At 31.3% G+C, this 15,748-nt stretch overlaps 1 protein-coding gene across 2 annotated transcripts in view; it reads left to right on the top strand.

Moving 5' to 3' along the window:
* The window catches only part of LOC148619719 (cAMP-dependent protein kinase regulatory subunit), a 67,382-nt gene that overhangs the window by 47,113 nt on the left and 4,521 nt on the right, over window positions 1–15,748 (top strand). For both annotated transcript variants that reach the window (XM_088579936.1, XM_088579935.1), the window contains exons 5-10: window positions 381–427; window positions 4,767–4,865; window positions 6,454–6,513; window positions 9,883–9,943; window positions 10,657–10,778; window positions 15,559–15,640. In XM_088579936.1, the coding sequence (XP_088436062.1) occupies window positions 381–427; window positions 4,767–4,865; window positions 6,454–6,513; window positions 9,883–9,943; window positions 10,657–10,778; window positions 15,559–15,640 (471 nt within the window). The remainder of the gene's footprint in view (window positions 1–380; window positions 428–4,766; window positions 4,866–6,453; window positions 6,514–9,882; window positions 9,944–10,656; window positions 10,779–15,558; window positions 15,641–15,748) is intronic.

Genomic DNA, 15,748 nt, shown 5'->3' with positions numbered 1-15,748 from the left:
CGTATTGATGTCCAATCCGATACTGATCGATGATCGATGACCAATCACAATTATGGTTGCACAGATTGCTTCAGGTACTGCATGTTGTTATATTGCAGCTATTTCAACCAACAGAAATCTGCAAGACTTCCTTGAATATATGCTATGCCTCTGTAGTTAAAAGTTCAAACAATCACATCCTAACTGCTGACGTCACTTCCTAAAAAGGTCAATGCCAACACAACGATTTTGAGGCTTTCATGTTTTGACAGCGTATCTCCATATGTAAGATGTTGCTGACACTCCATCCCTTTTGAAATCTCCATTGAATTACATGTAATCTCTATCATTTTTCCTAACTCTCTGTCAGTGTTATATCATGTATTTGTTTTCTATTCCAGGTGATGAAGGGGATAACTTCTATGTAATAGACCAAGGTGAAGTTGATGTAAGTTTAGCCTTTAGTGTTTTAGTGTACAGTATATAGCTTGAGTGAATTATTTAAATTTTTTCCACTTAGCATAATTTTTAACTTTCTCAGAGTTTTTAAACAGGTTACCCTAAACAGGCCCTTTATGTTTATATTTCTATTGTGTTTGCATCATTGGAATATATGTAAATGTAATTTCTGCTGTGAAATCTCTGTGTAAAGGTTATTGGTAAGCTTATTCTGTTATGTGGAAATGCTATTGTTTACATAGATACATTACAAAGGACTAGACTCAGACAGGATTTTTTCTGTTTTAATAAAAATATTCAGATTTTCATGCAGAATTTAACAGGTATGGCTGGTCCTTATTAGTGGAGTGCTGGTTTTCGATTTTGATTTTTTGCCAGTAAAATCATGTCAATGTAGTTAACTCAATTTACCAAAATGAATAAGACCTTTTTGTTAAATTTGAATCCAGTTCCTGTTATGGGTGTCATTGATCATTTATTTTTTTGCCAATCAGTTGCTTATTTTCATTATTGTAAGTGGAAATGATAGGACACCCCTATAGTGCATTGATAACGTTTTAATAACAAAAGTTTTGCCTTTTCATGATCAAAGAACTATAGTGATTTGAACAGTGCTTCAATTTTTCGCCACAAAAAGAAAAGTATATAGGGAGCATTTTCAATTTTTTGGGTAATATTGGTAGATATTCTTAATGGATATATAATGGTTTTTTAATGTCAAAAGCTTGAATACATGCGTTATAAATCACCCCACTCACAAATTCATTTTCTGCCATGCAGAATTTCTTCCAAGTTAGGAATCATTTTCTGACATGTGTGACATGGCATATATTTACTTCTTCTTTGTTTGCACTTTACCTCAGAGTACCATGCTTGAGTAGGAGGAAACATCAACAAGTTCTTATATTTCTTGTATTATTGCAACTTAAATTGAATAGAAAGTGACAAGAGAATTGGTTTGAAAAGTTTAAAGCATTCTCTTCCGTTATTTTACTCTACAGTTTTTACCAGATAAACTTAATTTCTATGTAATGCAGGAACTTTAATAATTGAAATTCATTAAAAGAGAAATTGGTATTGGATTCAAGGTTACTGAGGTCACAGACAGTTATTTGCTTTAATTTCGTTGGAGATTGAATTTTCAGGCATTTTACGTTTAATTTTGGAAATTAAATGGTTTGTTATTGGTAAGAGATGTTTTATGGTTAGTTCTAGTTGTAATATTGTGTGTTGGCTAGTAGGAATATTTCCCTCTAGCCATGTTTGGGTTGTAAACTCAATTAGCTTTAGTGCGATATTGATAAACTGTCTGAAAATATTATAGAAAATGTTTAATTTGATAATGTTCAAATGTCATCCATAGTCGCCAGTATAATTCAGGCAAACTTACCAAGTATGCTTCAATCTGGAAATTACTAGGGATTAATATTGTAATATCTTACATCTTCAATACTCAAACAAGGTTTACAGGACAATTGTGTATGTAGTGAGAGCAAAGCAAGTTCATCTGTAAGGCATTTTTGTTTGAAAAACTTGTTAAAGCAAGGTATTGTTTGAATCTGGAATTTTTTTGGAATTAAGAAAATGACCAAAAATAGATTTGTAAAACTAACCCTTACTAAGGGGGTTAGTCATGCCGGCATGTCTAAGGGGTAGGGTTAGTAGCATAACCAACGTCAAGAAAACTTACTAACCCCTTTAGTCATGACGGCATGACTAACCTCCTTAGTAGTGGTAAGTTTTATGAATATTTTTTTTACTTATTTTCTTAAATCTCAAAAAATTCCAAATTCAAATAATACCTTGTTTTAACATGTTCCCTATTGTATAATAAATCTCAGTGCAGAGTTAGAAATAGTAGCCTGCCTGCCAGCCCTTGACTGGCTATTTTTTGGCAGGACTGGCTAATTTTAGCAAAAATTTATATAGCCATATAGTAAGTATATTGAAAAACTGTATTCAGGACTGACTAGAATTTGATTGAGTTTCCTACCCTGCTCAGTGGAGGTCATTTTGTGAATTTTTTAAGGATTTTATCAGTTTTTTCTTCTATACAAAATGAATAGATGGATTTTACTCTGTAAAAATTACAAAACACTACAGTTTAGCTGTGATTTATCTTTCCACATCGTGGTGTACAAGTACATGTATTAGATAGGACAAAAACTTATATTTTTATTTATAAATCACACTAAACAAGTATTATAATGTCAAATTTTATAATACCTGTTTCTACCATTGATTTGAAAATAAAGCCATGTAAAAGTACTGTCTGGAGAAGTCATCATATTGTAATCACCTTGTCCATCTATTTGTCATTCTGTCTGTCTGAATATCATCTCAGTTATCACAGTTCCCAATGGATGGGTTTATTTCAAATATGGTGGGGCATACATTGTATGCAATTATGGTTTCAGGTTGATTTCAACTTCCTGTATTGTGGGTCTTTCACTACCCTTGTATATGATATAATAGTTGTTTGTTGTTAACTATACATATTAAGCATGACTAAAGCATTATGGTGTGTAACAATGAGCAGATTTTATACACTTAATGTGTGAATTTCTGTGGTGGAATATTGCATGAGATCAATGTGCTGAAGCAGTATTATGCACAATTATAATCTGATCTGTACTGTCTATTTTTCAAAACCATAAACTATACTGCAAATCTCCTTGTCTGTCTGTCTGTCATTCGATGAGTCCATTCTGTCCATGCATGTACTTTCAAATTGTTGTGTCATCAGAATTTTAACCTAAAATTTTGGCTTAATAGCTCACAGCTATAGTTTTGGTAGTCAATATGTATAGTTCTTTCCAATCGCAGTGAAATTTTTAGTAATCAACACTAAATTTTTGGGGCCATTGACATATGAAACCCTTCTAATTTCAGACCTTGGTCATATTATATAAGGTGCAGGTATAAAGTGTTTAGTTGGTGCTTTGTACCAAGCCCCTGTTCCCTATTTCAAGGTTTCTAGCACAATTAAGTAATTCATATGTACAATGAAACTTCGAACTATTAATGTTTACTGAAAACGAGTAGTAGAATGCTTACAGTCCTTGAACCGCTCCTCACAACGCTTCGACAAATCAATGACCACCGACTGATTGATCACTGACAGGTCAATAACCGATGACCCGTGACGGATCTAATTGCAATTTTGTTTTGTAAAATGATAGATGATCTATTGAAAATAAAACAAATGTAAAGTAAAGGAATAAATTGATGTTTAAATCTTTTGTATTCGGGAAATATGTGTGAAATTGACAAAGAAAACCACTGGAAATTGTAAAATATATTGACCACTCTGTGGTCACATGATGTGATCACTGGTTGAATGGATTGGTTTGACGGATCAATGACCGATCGCAATTTTTGTTGCACTGATTGGTTCAGGTACTGTAGCATGACTATACATGCGATCTTTTGTCATTCTGTAAAATATTTTTAGATGCTATTCCATGCTATATCATCTCTTATCTAAAATTTAATAAATTTTGATAAACCATTCAGCAGTAATCTGCTAAATATCAGCATGCTAACTTTTACCTACCTACGTTGTTAGGAAGTAAAATGCAATCGCACCAAGTTAAAAAGGAAGTGTTTTGCAAGACTAATTAACTCAAATTAAAAAAAGGATGATAAATGCTTTCATAACAGCATTAAGTATTAGGAACTCTTATCCATTACTTAGTGCAATGTGTTGGTATTAAAAGCTTTTTAGAGTTGTATTTTTCTTGATGTTCTCAGAAAGCTTTTTTGAGGATGCAGCAAATTATATCATATAGCTACAATGACTATCATAAATGTCGAAGCTATATTTTTGTGGCTTCATGAGTGCACAAAGATCGTTCTCATTTTATTGAATTAAGGGAAGAAGTCTTCAGAAAGAATTTAATGATGTTGATTCATAAAGGTCGTAATCTATTTTATTTGTTGTTCATTTAAATTCTTTTGCTTTGTACACCTTAAAATTCTTTGTAGCTTATGATCACCTATAACATTAGTGGAAATTTTATCTTTTGTTTGAAATCAAATTTTTTTTTTTTTTTACCAAACCATAAAAATTTATATTCTGCATTCAACAGCATTTCCCTAGTACATGTATTGATAGTCCACACATGTATTACTTTCCAAAGTACATGTATCATGGTAACCAAATATACCTAGCATTAAGGAAAGTACAACCAGCTTATTACACTGAATGTTAGTCATTCATGATTACAGTAATTGGATGTATAGCAGAAATGATGCTAATGCAAAAACTCGTGTCAGTTTTGGACATTGATTTATAAATTTCTGAATTAACTTTGATTTTCTTTTAGATATTTGTTAATGGAGTTCATGTAACCACTATCAGTGAAGGAGGAAGTTTTGGAGAGCTGGCTCTAATTTATGGAACACCCAGAGCTGCCACAGTCAAAGTAAGCAATATGGACCACAACCTAAATATAGTACAATGAAGTCTGACAATACGTTTCAGACAGGTGTTTGATTTAGCGAGGTGCAAAATACACAGCCAAATGTGCCACATATGATGATCATACGATGCAAACCATCTGATTCTCATGTGTGGCACATTTGCCTGTGTATGTTAAAACTGATATAAAAGGACTGTCTGGATTAGATAGGTTTAGCTTTATTCATGGTTTAGACAGGTTTAGCTTTATTTATGCTTCAGTTAAGGCAGGTGTCAATGTGTCATTACCTTCAATACTAAAACATTTTCTGATAATACATTTAATAGGATTGTTTCCCCCTATGTACTTTATATAAATGTATTGAATTAAAAATATAGGTGTAACAAGTATTGTTAAAATAGAACATCAGTATTCAACAAGTTTTATGCTCATAAATCAAACAGACAAAGCACATCAACAAATACACGAAACAGTCATGATTAGGTTTAGAATCCTTTCAGTTCCAAGTCAATAGGAAATTCTATTTAATATGCTTTGAATCTCTGTCACAAAATTTTGCAATTATTTTGTTCTGCTCCAGTAATCCGATGACGTGCTGTGTACATGTTGCTGGATTTCTATGTTTCTAGCCTGTTGTTCATTTCCCTTGTTTATCAGGCTATAATTGACATCTAAGATCCGCTATATCTTGTTTTAAGGGAAGCTTTTAAACCACAAATAGAAAATTGATACTGAGACAGTGAAAAAATTATGTTGAGAATGAAATATTCTAAAGTAAGACAGACTTGTTATTTCTGCTTTTGACGGGAAGCTGATCATACAATTTATATTTTAATGAGTGCAGCCTTGGGTTGAAATATAAATGTTTAAGTAGGTCTGTGGATTTATGAAGATACTTTTAATGACACAAATCAGTGTTATTGATGAAACCAAAAAGAAAATATAGAAACAATACACATATAGGGGAAATTGTCTGTGTCACCAGATTTTTAATGAGTGCAATTTTTAATTTAACAACCTGAGTAATGCAGATTCCTGAATAAACTGACACTTTTGTGTGTCCTGAAATTCTTACTTTCAACCTGTGTAATACCTCATATTGTTACCTTCAGTTCCAAAAACCAGCAAATTGGAGCCGAGCCCTACTCCGTATTCCATTATTTCATGCACCATTATTCAGGCTTTGTTACCTGCTTTAAACACTTAGGTAATTTTTTCCAAAGTGTCCATAATTTTGTGGTCTTAAAGTTTTGTTGGGTTAAATGAGTTTCACTGTAAATGAAGCAAAATTGGATCAAAATATGAGAAATGTGACCTAAATCAACAAACATCAAATATGTCATATAATGAAAAATGTAAACTTAGGAGGTAAACCTTGGGTAAGGGACATAACTCTTGAAATCAGTGATATGTACGTATCATATTCAATTTCACTGACACCTATCAAGCTTTTATTTGAAACAGAATGAAATTGGTCCTAGGTGTACCTCCTTTATTTAACATTCCTTTGCTGATCAGGAGCCCAAAAGCCCACCCATCTTGTCCTCAATATCTGTTTTTTTTATTATTGATATAATTTTTTAAAATTTAGGCCAAAGGTGATGTGAAGTTATGGGGAATTGACAGAGACAGCTACAGAAGAATTCTTATGGTAAGTTATGTCTTTAATTTTCGTTATAATCACCATAAAAGGCATGATTGATATTGTAAATGTGGGAAATATTCATACCTTTTTTTCTCTGCACCGACATCTGATAGCAGATGGATGGATCTCATATTGCAATTTGCATAACTTGGAGATTTGTTTGAGAAAGCATATCATCTCGAAATCAGCAAATTTCTCCCTTGAGAAAATTATCATGTTCTTAGTACATTCTGGTTTGGTTGAATAATTCCTTACTGACTCTTGGAAATGACACTATCAGTCTAATAACTCTGTTTTGGTGATCACAATGTCTGGGATTAGCATATTGTCATTAGTAAATCGGTGACAATCAATGAAGAAGCACTAGAAAAGTTTTTCGGAAACCCAGCAGTAATTTACTACGTAATTGTCACTTGTCATGTCTTAACAAAGCCACCCCATAATGAAATGGTCAAATTAACCTACCAGGCTGTAATTGTTCTCTCATATATTAGCAGTGTCCACTCCCAATCAAGTGTAATTTCAGTAAGGCCATCCTAACAAAATATATGTTAGTCCTAGCATGTTGCATACATCAGAGACTTAGGTAGACAAGGAGGTAGACATAAAGTTTGTATAGCAATGAAAATGATCAGAATTTTGAAAGTTCTTTTTTCTTTTCAAAACAGATATAAAACATTTGAACTGTTTTTAAATCAGCCTGTGTCTATGAAGGACAAACAAACATTTTTTTTAACTCTTTGGCCTTACTTTGCTTTCTGTCATTTGTCTTTTTTATGTAATTAGTAGCACTTTACAGAGTCTGCCAACAAATCATACTGTTCTAACTGGAAGAAAATTGTTTGAGTAGTTTAGTTGTAAGGGTTAAAGACCTCATCTGTATTTTGTTAGATTTAATAGAAGGATATTGAATGGGAAAACTGAGGAATTCTAGAATACAAATTAGCACAAACTCTGTTTCTATAGTTTAACTTATTATTATTTAATTTTCCTTTACTATTAGATGTTTGAAGTTTTGTTCCCTCCCTTTGATGTCATCATCTGGTATGCTTTCATAGAAGGAAAGGAAATGTTGAAAATATTACTCATTTATAAAAGAAATTCAGAAATCAAAAGTTAGGTTTATATAAGGGTTACAATGTTGCTTGATATATTTCATATGATATTTTAGTTAAAATCTTATGGCATTAGTCTAATGAATACATATAAAAGTTACAGAACACTGGAGAGTTTTAATTTTTTCAACTTTTCATTGAAAGCTAAACAGTAATTGCAAAGACAACTAATATTTGCAGTGGGTAAACCCATTTGTAATGAATGCATTTAAGGATAGATTGTAATCTATTTTCTGTCAATGAAGAAACTGCCTCAATCATGTGGTGCACACTAAATAACTTATGTAACATGTTATTTTCAAGCTTACACGTGTTGAGGTTATTTTATGTAGACAATAAATATTTCACTCATTCCTCATAATTTAATGTTTTACTCAAAATATGTCAAGTAAGTCAGCATAGAACATTATATGAAAGAGCCAACCAATAAGAAGTTTTTATTTAGAAGATTGAAAAAAATATTGAAAAAGAATCATTTCACTTTTCGGATGACATACCCCCTAACAGTTAGAGTGGGAAAATGCTCTTGGATCCACATTGGGTCTGGGAGTAGACAAGAGGCCAGCGGCTAGCAGAACTTACGCAGAGTTCTTTGGTCAGATATCCTGAAGGCAAACATTTGTTTACCACAGTCTATTAACAGAACATACTTACAGAATCCCTTTAAGGGGCATCATGTAAGATCTGCAGTGATAGTCAAGACCGTATAATAGGCCGTAAAAACACCCAATCATCAATATTGAAAAATGCAATTTGCTGAATAATACTACATTATGAAAATAATTCAGTTGTTTTGTTAATGCCCTACATTTTATGCAAATGAGTTCTAGCCTGCCCTTCAAACTAAATATAGCTTAATACAGACAAATAGATCTTTGAAAACAAATATTTGCTTTCTCCTTAGGAATATTATTAATATCTTATAATTTATTTGATCACAATTGTGATATTGGTGACAAGAAATTGTCTAGTTATAAATCTAATAACAAATATCCTGATTCTGCAGGGAAATATATGGCAAGTAATTTCAATAAATGGAAATGGATAGGCCATTTCTTATATAACAGTTTGTCACCTCCTTAGAATACAAATTAGACATTTTACAATATTCTAAGGTCTTTTCTGTTTTACTACACTGTAAAAAATTGCTTCAGTTCTTTTTTTATTGGAATAGAATAGTTTCCAATTAAACAACATAGATTGACAGACTAGTTGTTTACATCGAAAAGATTACTTTAGTTTTCTGCCTCACTTGGCTTATGCTGTTCCTACAAATTAAACCTAGATATATTATGGTTGACATTTCAACTGAGGATTTAATAGCACTGTGTTCTATAGAACAATTTCTAACAGCATTTACTGAACAGCACGAGTCAAATAAGAGTGATTGATTTTCTCAGAAATAGGAGTTTGACTGCTGTTCTTCAGCATATCTAGCTAATGTTGACAATGACAAAGTTGTAATTATATGTAATAATTCAATTATTTTGATAATTGAAAATTAAAAGTACGTCTAAAAAAGGGTTCTGTTTTCTTAATGAAACTTGTTTTGTTTTTGTATCAGCTGTTGTTATGTGCTAAGAATCTCTTAAGATGTACTTTTGTTACATATTTATCTAACTGTCGTATTATCTGACAGGGTACAGTCAGAGGTGATACATAATTCAATAGGGATTAAAAGTATATCAATATTCATCCCCTTTTTAAGCAGTGAATTTTCTCCTGGACATCACAATCTTTCATGCAATGTCTCATTAATGTTGCACTGTAGCAAAAATACCCTTATGTCATGACTGAAGAAAGCATTTAAAACACATTTTCCTCAAAGTGGTCATTGCAAGAATATTAATGAAAGAAATATTATCCAGCATGGTTCATTGTGCACTTGACAGCAAGTACAACGTAAAAGAGTATTATGAGGAACAATACTTTCTGAAAGTCTATTTAATAAACAGCGTATTATGATACATGCATAGTTGCAACCTTTTTAATATGGAGAAGGCTCTTGCAGTGATATGGCCCTATAACATCATACAAAACAACAGTCAATCAGTCATTTAATGTGCAGAAACTAGTGACTTATACTACAAGGTACTCTTATCATTGTTTTAAACTGTGAAAATTGATACTTACAATTGTGTCCACTTGACGGAATCTGCTAAAATTAGCTACTGTGAAATCAATAGGTTTACATTAATCAGTCATTTTATTAAATGATGAGAAATATTTTTTTAACTCAAGTTTTCATTTTTTTTTGCAGGGTAGCACAATACGAAAGAGAAAGATGTATGAAGAATTTCTTAGTAAAGTTTCTATTCTTGGTAAGGAGGCTTTTGTTATTTAACTTTGGACTAAAGTAAAAGGTTGAAATACCCATTTCCTGTTAAAAAAAAGAGGGGCGATTAAGACTCTTTTTAGCCTTAAACACAACTGAAAATTAATCCTAAAATGTTGAAAGATTTACTTATGAATTTCAAGACTTGAATCTACAGCAAGTGAGAAAACATAAAGATAATTCTTACATTAAATGGCAAAAGAATTGTTTGAATTTGACTGAAATTCAGATATTCTGTCAATCTTGTATATTTTTGTTACTTTTTATCCTATTTTTGTAAGGAAATGGTATTTTCCCCCACTCCCCCCCCAAAAAAAAAAAAAAAAAAAAAAAATTATTGTATTTTTTTCTGTCTTTGATGGGACCACTTATTTACAAATTTATTTTTGATGAAATAGGTCTTACTATGAAAATTACTTGTTATAACAAAATGTGCTGTTTAGTTGTCTTCACTGTTTAAAGCCATGCTGATATTACTTCATCCACTATTTTGTCCACATTAAAAACATTTATACCAGTATACAAATAATGCACAATGTCTAGATTTCAGGAAAATGTGGTTTAACGTAGGAGGAATGTAACATACAACTACTGATCTTCTAATAGCTGTATGTAATTAAATAATGTTTCCAGATCTAATATTTTCAGAAAAATATTAGGAATTGAAATTTCATTATTGAACCGAGCATTTTTCTTCAGAAAATCTTGACAAATGGGAGAGACTTACAGTAGCAGATGCATTAGAACCTGTTCAGTTTGAAGATGGTGAGGAAATTGTCAGACAAGGAGAACCAGGCGAAGATTTCTTTATCATTGTTGAGGTAACAATCAATTTAAAAGCAAGACTGCATCACTTCTGTTTTTTGTCTGTTTACAGAAAGTTTGTAGCAATGAGAGATCAGCTTTAAACTAGATTGTTTGGGCTTGGAATTTATTTACATGTACCAGGACATATTTGGATTGTCTTTTAAACTTTTAATCTAAAGTATTTGGAATTGGTCAATTATAAAGCTAAAAACTTGAAGCTTTGACAAAAAATGACCAAGTTGTGATGGAATTCAATTTACTAACATTAAAAGAAACAGACAGAAATAGCAAAAATATGTATGTAGGTAACAAGTTTAATGCAAATCAGCTTTATTAAAATACATTACTTACAGCATGTGAAACATGAAATTACCATAAAACTGGAATAAGACATGCTCACTGTTTCAAATTGGTCAATAAACTTATAACATGTATTATAATGTTCTATAGATTTATAACATGTTTGGTATTCTGTAGATTTATAACATGTATGACATTCTATAGATGTATGACATATATCATATGCTATAGATTTATAACATATGACATTCTGTAGATTTATAACATGTAAATTATTCAATCGATTTATAACATGTATGACATTCCATAGATTTATAACATGTATGACATTCTATAGATTTATAACATGTGTCGCAGGGCATATGGGCTGAGATTAAATCTCCATTGCCAGGACAAGTTTCACCAACTATTAAGAGCCAACATCTTTATAAACTGTAAACAAACTGTACATATTTATTTCTCTTTCGGAAAACATTCAATAACTCAATTACACAAGACATGAGAACACAATAAAATGACACTGCCGTTGACAAATTTGCTAAGCGCTTTTGCAATTTATAATAAAAAACATTAAAAAGATTTCTATTGAAAATTTCAGCAAATATCTGAATAATAGCTAGTTAAATTATAGACAAACGTTAAAATGTAGTATTGCAAAATAAAACAATTATCTTATCCTAAACCAAAAACTAAATTATAAATGAAACTTACTGTTTCAGTAAACTTTAGAAAAACCATGAAAATTCACTATACCTGTAAATATATTGCTTCAGCATTATAGCGTCAGCTAGGTTAGGCTATCTGGCAGTTAATGAAATATAAAATGCCCAGTCGAGCTATGCCTGGGTGTGCATAATTCATTTCATGCCAAACATGCAATGCTAGTAACTGATATGCATACGACAATATAAGAAGTCGGTAATACGTCATGATGGGTATGATTTTTGATATGATAATACGTAATGAATACACATACAGTGATATATGTATAATATTTTATGGATTTATAACATGTATTACATTCTATGTATTTATAACATTAATGGCATTCTACAGGTTTATAACATGTGTGACATTCTGTAGATTTATAACATGTATGACATTCTGTGTATTTATAACATTAATAACATTCTATAGTTTTATAACATGTATGACATTCTATAGATTTGTGACATGTGGACATTCTATAGATTTTCAACATGTATGACATTCTATAGATTTATAACGTATAATATTCTATACTAGGTAAATTCTTATTCTGTAAGTGTTTTTACTAGAGATGTATGTAATGCTCCTCCCCAGTTTTTGTCTCATAGTGTGTCACCTTACTGTGCACAGTGTTTGAATTGTTTATCAACACCTGTTGGGTCTTAATTTACAAGAAGTGTAATTTGTTTGTGTCAACCAGCCTACCTGTCATTAGCAAGTTAATTGATTTGAACATAGGATTAATTATTTTGCTTAATTCTTTGTTGTTGGCCTGTCACCGTAGGGTCTAAGGTTTGATTTTCAGTGGTGATGATATAATTTTGTGAGGTCAATCATGCTCTCACTTGACATTTTGCACCCAACTAAAAATCCCACAGGTCAGTTAGATGTTTGATCTAGATGTGTTTAAGTCATTCATGGTATGTGCTGGAAGTGTGGCAGGATGGCCTACCTGCATTATAGTTGGTAGTAGATTTTATAGCCAGTTAATTGATTTTGCTAAGGATAAATTCTTGAGCTGAATCAGTTTAGCACTGGCCTGTCACCAAGTTGTTTACCGTTTGATCATCAGTATTGGTGGTATACTTTTGTTAGGTAAGCTCTCCTATGACAAATGGAAATCAGTTTTCATAAAATAAGAGGGCAGGTATTTTGCTTGATATGGGTATCTTTTGGTTGAAGTCAGAGAGGCTTAATATTGCAACAAGTATATACATATCCAATATATATAATGTAAACTTAGATGGTAAATTTCCTTGATTAAGTCTTTTAACTTTTTGTTTGTACGTGAGTACTGTTTTTGTTAAACTAACCACAGATTTGATTATATCAGTGATGAAAAAAAGTTCTTAAAATTGAGTTCCTGGCTTAATAAAAGAATCTCAATTCAAGCTTCCTCAAATCAAATTTTGACCATTCGAATTACTTGAAATTGAAGATTTGAGGGATTTTTTTTCTATGAAACCTAAGTCTGATGTCATACAGAGAATGCTAAGATGTATAAAACATTTTTAAAAGTGTCAGTTTTGTTGAGTTGAGTGAACAAGTGATCACTTATAACAAGAGGTAAAATTACAAAAAATAAATGAATAGATTTTTTTAATTGTGAGTCTGACTGAATAATTGTTCAAACTACAAGTATGTGTGTATAAAATAACATGATACATTAAATGTCTTTCTCAAGACACACATCAACTATAAATACCCTAGTCTTTGGGCAGTGTTTGGAGCTTATATTATGAGGTCATAAGATACAAGCCTTATAAAAAACAGGAGGTGATTTATGATTGTTCAAGATCCACCAAATTTACTTTTATTTCTTATTCAGAAATAGTTACAGACCTCATAACTAGTCTGAGATTTTACTCAGTTGATGCACTTTTGAGATAAAAATCATATGGACTACAATAAATTAGCCCTTAGCAAGAGTTATCCTTCTTGATTTGGATTGATTGGTTGATTTTAGTGTGCAATGAATCTGTGTTTTTTGTTTTTGTTTTTGTTTTTTTAAGTACAGATCTGAATACAGAAAAGACTAATGTGATATACAAAATGTCTAAGCATCTAAAGACCACAAAAACCTTGTTTGTTTGGTATTTTTTATACCATGAATCACCTTTTCCATAGGCAGTGTCTGAATTTCATATGGACTGGTTCTTAACAAGATTTCATCACTCAGCTCATTTCTTGTCCATTGAATCTGTCTTTCTTCAAGTCATAGGTCATGCAGCTAATTTTCACTTGACTTAGGACAAGTTATTGTTGGTCTGCCAAATATTTCTTCTACCCTGTAGTGCTTATTTGTGTTCCTGTTTTGTTTATGTTTGATCCGTACATACTGAGTTTTTATCCCATTATTTATTTTCAGCTCTTTTGTATGAATTAATTGTTGATGCAAGTGAAGTTAGCCTGCCCAGTGTCGTGAGGGTTTCCTTGTCATTCATTGAATGTCCATATGTGGTCTTTAGCTGTCATTTTTTATCATGATGGGGTTGTTGTCCCTTTGACATATTCACCATATCCATTTTCATTATATTAGTTGAATTTTGTAAAAGTAAGGAATCTTTAATTTTAGAAAACTATGTCGGTCTCACCGAGATATTTGCAAGATTTTGCAACTACATCTGCACAAAATAACAATGTAAATTGATTTGTAATAACAACACATAATACTATTACATCACATCTATTCCTGTCACTTTATTTTAATTAATCAAATAATGATAATGTTTTGTTACTGCATATGTCACTTTAAATTAAACAAAATTTCTAGATAGATGTAACGAAACGTTACAATAGTTTCTTTATAATTGATTTGATAACCATCATGAATGAGAATTGAACATTTTACGAAATGAAATGAAATTAACATTACATCATTGATCTACTTGTATTGTAATGTACTTTTTGAGGCAAGATGTTGATTTTTTTTCTTGATTCATTGCTGAACACATTTGAAGTACATTGCATGTTGATTTGAAATGTTTATCTAACCTTATATTCTATTCTAAATAAGATTATAAACAAATTTTATTAGGACTTTGTTGATTGATGTACCAGTATAAAATATTATTTCATGCTGGGTTTTATTTGTTTATGTTATGTTTAATAAAAACATGACATGCTGGAGAAAACTAAGCTTTGTTTGAAAAACAAAAAATAGAAAACTGTAACAGAGGCTTTTTCTCAGCTGTCAAAATATTAGTATGTGAAACTTTTACCAATTCTAGTAATAAGTAAAATATTTCTCTCCGTCTTAAGAAATTTATCAAATCACATATTTCACATTACTAACAAAATAGGTTATTTTCAAAAGTGCAACATTGGCAATGGGGTTGCATGTATTTGAAATATTACAATCATCTTGTAATTGTGCACCACCCAATTATTGTGTGGTGTTTTGGAATAACCTTGCCCATCCATCAAAATTAGCGTCTTTAAAAATTAGGGTCCCAATGATTTAAAGTTAGATATGTAAATGGGGCATATGTTGGAAGTAGTTTTGGTTACTGTCCAATATCAACTCCTATATGAATAGGGTATACATAGAATGACAGTGTGTGAATTTTTTGTATTAAATTTTAACAGCTGAATCATAAAAAGTTGACAATGTTACTGTCACATAGCAAAATTATTTATATGTGATGATAGACTTATATATTATATTCAATCAGAAAACCTGTAACTCCTGAAATTAAATTATTTAAAAAAGGTCTTGTTGTTCAGAAAGGACCACAATTCATTAACATACAAGAATTTTGTTTCATTAATTAATTTTATTAACAGGGTCAAGCCTCAGTTTTACAGAGAAAAGCAGATGATGAAGAACCTGTTGAAGTTGGAAGACTGGGTCTGTCTGATTACTTTGGTAAGTCATACATAAGATACTGTTCTATTTATAGCTCAGGAGACTGGGTGTGTCTGATTACATTAGCGGATTACATATTATATGATGTTTTATTCATTGCTCGGGAGA

The sequence above is a fragment of the Perna viridis genome, chromosome 4, assembly GCF_037379345.1.
Source record: "Perna viridis isolate PV_CMFRI_1.1 ecotype Kerala chromosome 4, ASM3737934v1, whole genome shotgun sequence".
NCBI lineage: Eukaryota > Metazoa > Mollusca > Bivalvia > Mytilida > Mytilidae > Perna > Perna viridis.
This window is presented reverse-complemented; position numbering and strand designations above follow the sequence as displayed.